General features: G+C 57.2%; 1 protein-coding gene across 2 annotated transcripts; it reads left to right on the top strand.

Moving 5' to 3' along the window:
• The first annotated feature begins 3,180 nt into the window (after window positions 1–3,180).
• On the top strand, window positions 3,181–4,802 carry HAND1 (heart and neural crest derivatives expressed 1). 2 transcript variants are annotated; one of them, XM_015875606.2, is made up of 2 exons: window positions 3,181–3,846; window positions 4,304–4,802. In XM_015875606.2, exons 1-2 carry the CDS (start codon window positions 3,340–3,342, stop codon window positions 4,400–4,402), a joined length of 606 nt encoding a protein of 201 aa, XP_015731092.1. In that variant the 5' UTR covers window positions 3,181–3,339; the 3' UTR covers window positions 4,403–4,802. The 2 variants fall into 2 exon arrangements, with proteins under 2 accessions (XP_015731092.1, XP_015731091.1); XM_015875605.2 differs by having other exon boundaries at window positions 4,301–4,802.
• The last annotated feature ends 5,264 nt before the right edge of the window (window positions 4,803–10,066 follow it).

Raw genomic sequence — 10,066 nt, 5'->3', positions numbered from 1 at the left:
AGATCGGGTTGCTGGAGGGGGAATGGTTGAAGTGGGAGCATTGTATGGAGGGGGTGGGCGGCACTGGGGCTGTGGGACATCGGTGGGGTGACAGTGCCAGAGGGGCAGCAAAATGTGGCACTGCATCTCATACACCCACCTCTGTAAGCACAGCACTGCCCGTGCCTCAGTTTCCTCAGGTTTATCCCAAAGCCTGGAGCAGCAGCGCTGCTGGGAAGGTGCTGAGTGATGATTATTGTGCTGGTTCAGGCGAGTGCTATAAATACCCAGGGGCACCTTCAGACACAGCCCAGCTGCCCTGGGGGGGCTGGCGCAGCCCCGCTCTGTTGGATGCCGGATTTGGGGCAGCTGGGGTATGACCTGCTTGGTTAAGGGGGGGAGGGCACAACCTGCTGGGGGTGGGGGGGGGCAGCATTGGGGATCCTGCCTGGCTGCACCCTGGAGTGGGGACACAGCCGGGTGCCGGGATGCTGCCGGGAAGACAAGGGGAATATTTTACGGGGCTGCAATGTAAACAGAGCTGGAGCAGAGCCCCTTTTTATGGAGTCCCTGTCCTGCCAGGGCATCTGCCAAGGCCCTGATTTACGCTCCTATTTAGATAAGGGAGCAGGGGAGGGGGAGCGGAGCTGGCGTCAAAGTCACAGCACAGCCCGGGCCGCCGCACGCCGGGAGCTGATAAGGAGCTGCCCCAGGGTCGGGGGCTGAAACCACAGCCCCTGTGCAGGGCAGGTGATGGATCTGGGGTGCTGGGGACCAACAATAGCCTCACCCTGCCGTGATGTGCAGGACGCCTCTCTACAGGCAGGATTTGAAGGAAAACAGGTGGGGAGAAGCAAAGTTCCTCCTGCAATACGAGCCATAAATCCCCTAATCTGAGCCGCTCGCCGTTCCCCCCCCAACACAAACGGGAGATGCAAAACTAAAAGAAACTCGCCCAAAGTTGGAGAAGTGCTAAATTTGGACGCCGTGACAAAGGCAGCCTGGTTTGATTTAGAAGGTGTTGGAGTGAGAAGGGCTCCGGTTTTATTATTTTATTAAAACACAAAAGATTAGAATGATTTTCCTTTGGAAAATCAACGCAGTGGTCCCATTATTTGCTCAGCTGAATCCTTCCAGTGTGCACAGGGATTGCTGTCAGGAGGGGAATAAAGGAAGATAGTGCCTGGGCTGGGGCTGAGCTCAGGAGGTCCGGAGTTACTTGCTGCTGCAGTACCCGTATCCCATGGGATGCAGCTGTAAGAAGGCTGCACTAAGCAGGGCTCTGGGGGATGTCGGGGGATGCTCTTCTGGGTGACCCCAGTCTGGTGATTTGCTGGATCAAAGCTGTTATAGGGATGGGGATCACCAGAGGAAGCAGGGTGCTGTAGCTGTAGCTAATGCTGTGCCAGCACAAAGTGGGACCCAATGGCGTTGGCACCCCCCAGCCCCACGCAGGGCTCAGGGATCCCACCCAGACACCGGCATTTGGGAGGAAATCGGGGGGTGGGGGGGACACAGTGACCTACCCAAGGTCCGACTTAACGGCGGGGTAATCACTAGCAAATGTGCTCAGGGTGCTTGTTTAAAGCGGGTGGGGAAGGGAGGGGGGGGCTTTGCATCGTCAGAGAACAAAGCAGGGGGTGAGGTGGCCCCCCACCCGACCTCTGGAGCCCGGCAGCAGCGGGGACCCCCTTGCACCCTGCCCCACTGAATAGGGGGCGCAGAGCCCTGCCTCCCTCCTCTGCAGCTCGCCTTGTAACAGCTAACGATGGAAAATCCGAGGCATTTAAGTGGCTCCCGAATCCGCCCGGGAACCGTGATTGAGAGAAGTCAAATAAAATTTGTCATCTTTAAAATGCAGGAGGACGTTAATGGTGTGTTAGCCCGGATGATTAATACAAGCGCCTGCAAACAACCCTCCAACGTTTCCACCCTCCGCTGCAAGATGAATCGCTGCAAAGCGCCGTTAATCGCTAACATACCTCGGGCCCGAGCCCCTTCCTGCCCCACTGCCGCCGTCACCGCCGCAGTGCCCCGCAGTCCACGCTGGGACAAACTGAGGCCGGCCCCGGTGCTGTCAGATGGGGAGTCGTCACCCAGGGGTGAAGCAGCACGGCCACAACGGGGCTCAGCCTGAGGATGGGGGGAGTGCGAAAGCAGCGTTGGGACCCCCCTGTCCTGGGATGGGGAAACGCAGGGCATGTCCTCACCTACCCACTGCCCTGTCAGAAACGTGTTAGTGTGCACGCACAGGTTAATTCCTATGTATTTATATCTGGAGGTGTGTGTTTTCTGTGCACGTGCGTGTGTGTGTGAATTAATATGTGTGTGAATAAATCTGTGTGTGTGTATACATACACGTGCAGATATCTATGCACAGAACACATGGTGGGTGTGTGCAGGCCACGTAACACGTCTGTGGTGGCATGATGTGTGCGCAGTGCATCAGCTGCAAGTGTGTGCATGGCTGCAGCCAAGCGTGTATGTGACCCAGCTGTGTGAGCAGTGCACGCAGCATCTCTGTGATGTGCTCCCATTCGTGTGCAAGTGCTGGACGTGTGCTTTCCCCAAGTGCACTTGCACACATCTATGCAGCACGTCTGTGTGCTGACTGTGGATGTGCAACATGCTCCCTGCATACAGGGCTCACATGCAACAACCTGAGGGTCCAGCACCACCATCCCAACACACGGAACCCAAAGTTGCTCCCTGCCCACACTGCAGCACCCTCTGCCGCACCGCTCCCACGGGGCCGGGTCCCCCTCCCCGACCCCTCCACGGCTGCGGCTCTGGGGCAGTAGAATCCCCTGCGTTCCGCGGTGCCCACCCGGCCCCGCCGCCCCCCATTCCCCCAGGGGCGCTGCGTGGTAAGGGGTGCGGAGATCCCGGCCCAGGAGAGGGAAGCAGAGAGGATCAAGAAGGTTGCGGTCCCCCCTTGGTCACCGTTCGCCCCTTTCTCCGAGCTGGGAGGGAGGAGAGCGAGAGGCGGAGGTGTGAGCCCGAATAAAACGCCCCTCCGCTCCCCCCGGGGCCCCCGAGCATCCTCCCCTGCCCATTGGTTTCTCGGCGCGGGGGGGGGGCCGGCCCTATAAAAAGGCAGAACCGGGAGGATCCAGAAAGGGTTAAAAAAAAAAAGAATAAAAAAAAAAAGAAAGAAAAAAAGAAGAAGGAAAAAAAAAAAAAAAAAAGGAAGGGAAAAAAAAAAACCCGAAAAAAAACACCCAACCCCGGCAACAACGAAACAACCCAAAGCCCGAAGGCAGCTCCGCCGCCGCAGCCCCGGCCCCGCCGCCCGCCCGGAGGAGCGCAGAGCAGCTCGGCCATGGAGCGGTGCTGAGCCCCGCGGGGCCCCGACGGACCATGAACCTGGTGGGGGGCTACCAGCACCATCACCATCACCACCACCACCACCACATGCTGCACGAGCCCTTCCTCTTCGGGCCGGCTGCTCGCTGCCACCAGGAGCGAGCTTATTTCCCCGGCTGGGTGCTGAACCCGGCCGAGGTGACCCCGGAGCTCCACGGGCAGAGCCCCGCGTACGGCCCCGCCGAGTTCGGTTCGGGAGGAGCGGGAAGGCTGGAAGCGCTCAACGGTCGTCTGGGGAGAAGGAAAGGGGTCGGGGGTCCTAAAAAGGAGAGGAGGAGAACGGAGAGCATCAACAGCGCTTTCGCTGAGCTCCGTGAGTGCATCCCCAACGTGCCGCCCGACACCAAGCTCTCCAAGCTGGATGTGCTCCTCCTGGCCACCACCTACATCGCCTACCTGATGGAGGTGCTGGCCAGGGACAGCCAGCCCGGAGAACCCGAGGGCTTCAAGGCCGAGCTGAAGAAGGCCGACGGCCGAGAGAACAAGAGGAAACGGGAGACGGTAAGTGGCGGCCGCGGCCCTTCCCCTGAGCTGCCCGACGGGAGCGGCGGGGCTGAGGGAAAACCCTTCCCGGCTCTGCTGGGGAATTGCTTTTCCCCTCTTAAAAACAAACAAAAAAAGGGAACAGAATAAGGTTGGGGATTTCGGTGCAGGAAAGGTCGGGGATTCGCGCTGAAATTGCGACGGGCCGCCCTACCCCATCAGCTGGGGCGGATCGGAGCTGGGGCGGCCGCGGCTCTCCCGTCCGTGGGGGGAGAACAGATCGCATCGTATCGTAATAGCAATAATAACTGTAACGGCAGTAATAACTTTAACAACAACTGCGGTCATAGTGTTATTAATAATAGTCATAATAGAAGGAAAAGGAGAAAAGCTCAGGCTCCATATCCCGGGGCTGCTCAGAGCCGCTTTGCTCTGCCCGGCTCTCCTCTCCTCACCGCTCTTTTCTCCGCAGCAGCCCGAGGTGTACTCGCAGCCTTTGGCTCATGGCGAGAAGAAGCTGAAGGGCCGCACCGGTTGGCCCCAGCAGGTCTGGGCTCTGGAACTGAACCCCTGAGCCCCGCTCCATGTGCAATGCCACCTGGGGGGGGGGGAACCGGAGGGGGCACAGCGGGGCCGGGTGCCGCCGTTCCCCCCCCACCTCCCCGGGCTCCGTCCCCGTTTTGAAGCCGTCCCCGCTCCCCCCGCCGCCCGCAGCCCCCGCCCGAGCCGGGCCGGGTGGGATCGGTGTTATTCGTTCGCTGTTGGAATAGCGGAGAAACCCCGACCGCGGCCGAGAGACTGCGTTGAAACTACCTAAGGTGCCTCCGGGACCGCGCCTGGGCCGGGCGTTCTACCTCAGCTCTGCATGACCACTTCCCGAGGGACCGGGTGCGCCACACCACGTATTTAAAACAAACAAACAAACAAACAAACGAAATCCCCCCCCCCAAACCGGAATAATTAAAAGAAATAATAATAACAATAAAATTTAATCTTTATGCAAACGAGCCCGGCTCCGCCCGCTCCTCCTTCCCTGCCGCCTTCAGAACCGCGGTGTTGCTTGTTGGATGGGGCAGAGGGGCCGGGGGACACTTATTTTTGCAGCTCCCCGTCCTGCAGCCGCGTGGTTCGGGTCGGTACCGCGGGGTCCGATCCATCTCAGCGCTGCACGGGACGGCGCTCCCTGCTGTTCCCATTCCCTTCCCCACGAGGCGGCTGCCCCGCACAGCTGCACGCAGCGCTACGGTGGGGCTGAGCCCCCTATCCAGGCTCGGACACCCCATTGCTCACAGAACCCCAAACCTCCTCATTGCAGCCCCTCGGTCACGGCTTCTTGGGCTGCTCGGGGCAAAAGCAAGATGGGAAAGGCATAAATTCATTGTACGGTTAATTCGAGAGTTTAGTTGGGAGCACTCTAGCTTCTATTTCACTAAAAATATATCAACAGGGACGCAACACCTATAAATCTCAAATGTTCCTATGAGGATCGCTGGTTTAAGGACCACGTTGTGCGTGTGCCCGGATCCGTCCGGCCGTGCTGTGGGTACGGATGGTGTAAGGATAACAGCGGGTTGTGCGATGCAGCCCCGGCCCCTCCGGCCCCACAGCGGCTGTGTGCTGGGGGGAGCACCCCGAGCTCAGCCATCCGCCCGCTGCTTTGTATTAACATCATACAGAGTTTTGCGTGGCATCGGATCTGCGAGTTAAAGCAGCAAGGGGGCTTTGTAAAAACAAAAAGAACAAGAAAACCAAAAAGGAAGAAAATGTACCCAAAAGTGGTTGTCAGTGCGTCCTATTTAAGGCTGAGTTTCACTGTGCCTTACGGGGCTGCTTTATACAGGAATGCTCCCTACGCTGCTCTGTCATGAACTGGTGCAGCCCGAGCTCCTGTTCACACGTCCCTCATCCGTATGGCACCGCACGGGGCTGCCCCATAGCGTGGGGTGGGAGGAAGGGTGATGGGTGCAGGGACAGTGGTGTCCCTGGTCCCTGTGCTGTGCTCCCATCACCTGCAGCCTGGAGACACCGCGCTCACTGCTCTACCAACAACCTCCGCTGCTGTTTCTCCCGTGTGTTTCCAGCTGTGAGATCAGATCACAAAAACAAACGCTGTGTGTTTCCTGTGCCCTGGTGCTGCAGCCGGGCTGTGTGTGTGCGGGCAGCCCGGAGTGCGAGGATCGCTGAGCCGGGGAGCATCAGCTGGGGGCCGTCCTGACAGCGGGCAGGCAGCTGCGTGCACCTCGAGCATCCCCATTTCCCACCCGGCAACACGTACCGAGTGGCAGCTGGGCCGTCAGCTTTGCACTTTCGGCCACCTGATGGCAACACCTCCGCCTCGACCCTGCCGTGAACTTGGTGCCGCTGGGACACGGCAGCTCCCGGCACGGGGCTCGGGCAGAAGCGAACGCCCCAGGGCAGCGCCCTACGTGCTGCAGTGCCTGCAACGGGATGCAACCACTGGGGATGGCGGAGGGGACTCGGGCAGCCCCCGCCTGCACACAGGGATGGGAGCTGGGCAGCAGCCCTGTTGGGTCCTTCCCACCCCATCCCTGCACCTCTGGGCTTTGGAAGAGTCCTCTCGTCCTTTTGCATACTTCTGCCAAGCCGAGACCCCGCTCCTTGTTGTTGTAGGTATTTATGGGCCTGTTTATCTGATCTCCAGGGAGCCCGCTCTTATCTCAGAAGCAGCGAGGGAAGGGTTACGCTGGACAGCTCAGTAGACAGTATGGAGCCAAATAAAATACCAACCTGACAAAGGGGAAAAGAAAAAGGGGGGGGGGGGGGGGGGGGAGAAACACCCAACCCCTGCCCCAAACCCAGCTCAGCCAGGAGCAAAAAGGGACCTGGAGCAAAACGGTGAGGTCAGAGGGTGCCGTGCACAGTGTGGGAAGGGGAGAGTGTCATGACAGAGAGGCACTAATGCAGTGGCACAGCATGGGGAGATGTACGGGGTACCTGTGGGTACCAACAGCAGGATGGACTGGCACTCAACACAGCGCTGCTGCAGCCTCCAGCGAGAGCCACACGGGCACATGGGGCAGCAGAGCTGTCCTCTAATAGCACTGAAAAAGAACTTTTTTGTCAGGGTTTTGGTGCCCTGCACTGCAGCAGAACCAGCCACAGGCCCAGCGGCAGCTCAGATCAAACTCCCCCCGAAGGTCACGGCCAGGGCCAGGCAGATGCAATGTGATGGGGTCGGTGGGGCAGGGCTGGGGGCAGCCCCTGTGCTGTGCTGCCCGCACCCACCAGCAGCGAGCCCTGGCCTCCAGATCAGATGCAGCTCGGCCAGCACACGATAATATGTCTACATGCAGGAGGGGACCCTATGCCAAGGGGAGGGTCACCCTCGTCGCTGCCCCCCCCCCCCAGTAATGACCTGCTCTTAAGGAAGCGCCTGACAGTTGTGGCCATTTAAGGTAGCCCCAGCCCCTCTCGGGAGGAGTAATTGGGTCATAATTTGTTTTCAGTGTCAAGATGGCGTCAAAGATAAGACAAAAATCTCCAGGTTTGGGGGCTAAAGAGACAGGAGAAATCCTGACCTGGGGCCGACCTCGCAGGAATGGCCACAAGCTCCAGTGAGGAAGATGGCAGGTGAGAGATTTACAGCCCGGGCAGCTTTTTGATCCTCTCCCAACACTCGGAGCCGCTGAGCCCAGTTGCCAGTTCCCAGGTCAGACTGTCTCCTGCAAGGACTGCTCAGGTGGGAGGATTCTGTCCAGCACAGAGCCCCTCAGCTGCAATGTTCCCAATGCTTTCCCTTGAATCTCCTTGCTTGCAAAGCCTTGTGACTGGGGGACCCACCTAAAGAGAAGACTTGTTCCCAAACCATAGCTGTAGGAACAACCTTCAAACACAGGGTGACACTGCAGGTAGAAGGCAGACGAGAATAAACAAATGCAAAAGTGTTTAAATCAATGCATGCTCTCTGGCTTTGCACCCCTCTGGCAGCTCCCACTTGGATCCACCAGCACTGTGATCAGCCCAGGCTGCAGCCAACAGCGCTGGAAGAAAACCAAGAGCAATGCACCCTTCCCAAGAGCATCCTTGGCACAGTGGACAAACCACAGTCCTGTACCCTACACCCTCTCCAACACTGGCCCACATTGCTTCACTCCACAAAGGATCCATCTCCAGCACATTTACTGCTCTCACAGCGCGCAGGTGCTCAGGGTGGGGTCTGTAAGCATTCTCCACATCAAGCATCCTTACTCGTGAAGTTCCCTTTTTCTCTTTGCCTGCTTGTTCTTTTGTATGAGGAATTCAGGTCCTGACCGCCTTGAAAGACTTCCCAGTAACCAGAGAACCAGGGGAATGTATGGCGTCATCATCAGCTGAAAGGAATTGAGAGGAAAAAAGGACTTTTTCCTTTCTCAGTCTGCAGCTACCTTGACAGAAGTTCTCATGGTCCATAACTGACCTGCAGGAGCAGCCTCAGCTGTTCACCTTCCTTGTTCCAAGTGCCTCAGCCCAGCTTCTTATACAAGGGTCAGGGCTTACACCCCTCCTCTGTGGCCACAGATGGAGTTGGTGAGCTTGGTGATGCTGCCCTGAGCCGTGGCAGAGGAGCATCCCCCCAGCCCAACTCTTCCCTCCTCACCTGCCTTGTGGTTGCTGCTTTCCCCTGCATGGGCAGCCGTGCTTCCACCTTGGTGCTCTGTGCTGAGGAAGCAGACCCTGCAAAACATTCCAGAAACAATTAAGTAAAAGCATATTAGGGGGCTTTGAGGTACTTAGGCAAGAAGCCAATGCTGCTTGCAAGGATAAGAGATGCGAAATTGGCTCCAACTCTTGGCAAAGCGAGACTGAGCGCTGGCAGAGCCACACAGTCACCTCTGATTGGAAACAAGGGAAAGAAATTAGAAATCAAAAAGGAAAAGGAAAAAAAAAATAACAGCACACCCAAGGCCTGAGGCTCCCCCCCACCCTCAGCCTGCTCTGCTCAGTCACATCTCTAAAACACTAAAACAGAAAATCATTAAATGCACATTTGCATTTTTCCCCCAGTCCTCTTTGCTGCCCTTTTCTGCTGAGGAGCAGGGAAGCGGAGCCTGGTTTCCATCAGCACAGCCAGGAGGCTGCAGGAGGGCTCACACAGACAAGAGGACACGTTCAATTTCAATCTCCAGCAGGCAAAAAAAATATGACCAAAACAGAACAAGAAACCATTTCTACAGCCTTTACATCCCACTGCAGCATCACTCCACTTCCAACATCCGACAAGCCCCGCCAGCTCCTGCCCAGCAGCCTCCCTGGGGACAGGGAGATGCGGCCGGTCAGTGGGCACCCAGCACAGTGAGCCAACACTGCCCTCGCACGGCAGATGGGAGCAGAGGAGACACGTTGGTGTGGCCGAGGCGCTCAGTCTGCTTCACTGCAGGGCTTCTGAGTGTGAATACATGAAAAAGAGACTGAGTGGATTCCTCCCTGGTTTGGAGCATGGAAGCCGTGGGTTGCTTGGTGAGGAGCCAGCATGAGATTAAGCAGCGTTATCTATAAGTCTGTGCAAGCTGCAGATTCATCATCAGTTTGTTTCCAGCACTGGAGATCCCAATATACCCTGCATGCTAAAGCTGGCACCTGCAAAACTGCTGCTTGAAGTTGTTCTCCCTTCAGCCCCGCTGCTTTTCCCCCCAGCAGCTCCTCACTGTGCTGGCAGAATCCACACTCAGCTTTGGGAATGCAAATAATGCAGCTTTCCCCTTTCCATTGGGGTTTGCTGCTCTTGTCCTCACCTGAAGACCCAGACACCTCCTAAAAGTGCTTGGCAACACACAGGTGATGTCCTTCTCTGTGATAGTCCAGGTGTTGGAAAAGCTACGTTACAACCTCCTCCCTGGCTAAAAACCAAGGCTAAAACATACCTCAGCCAGTACCAGCAGAGCCTTAGGAAATGCCATGACAGGCTTCAGGAGAACAAGCATTCCAGCCACAGCTTCTGTCATAACTCACTTCTTACTGAAGCAAAACACAGGGAGGAGTCTTTGCTTACGAGGGGGATGGTCAGGATGAAGAACAATACAGGGAAATGAAATAAAACAGAGCTCTACATGGAAGACAGTCCCTGCTTGGCTGATTTAACACTGCAGTGTTACACATTAGCACTGGAGTAGCACCCACCTTAGCAGCTGGGCAGTGAATCAGAAACACCTGCCACAAAACACCCCATGCAAAGCACGACGCCATTGGTTCTGGAGCTGAAAATGCTAAGAGAAAAGCAAACACAAAAGGGAATGTAGGC

Source organism: Coturnix japonica, chromosome 13 (genome assembly GCF_001577835.2).
Source record: "Coturnix japonica isolate 7356 chromosome 13, Coturnix japonica 2.1, whole genome shotgun sequence".
In the NCBI taxonomy this organism is placed as follows: domain Eukaryota; kingdom Metazoa; phylum Chordata; class Aves; order Galliformes; family Phasianidae; genus Coturnix; species Coturnix japonica.
This window is presented reverse-complemented; position numbering and strand designations above follow the sequence as displayed.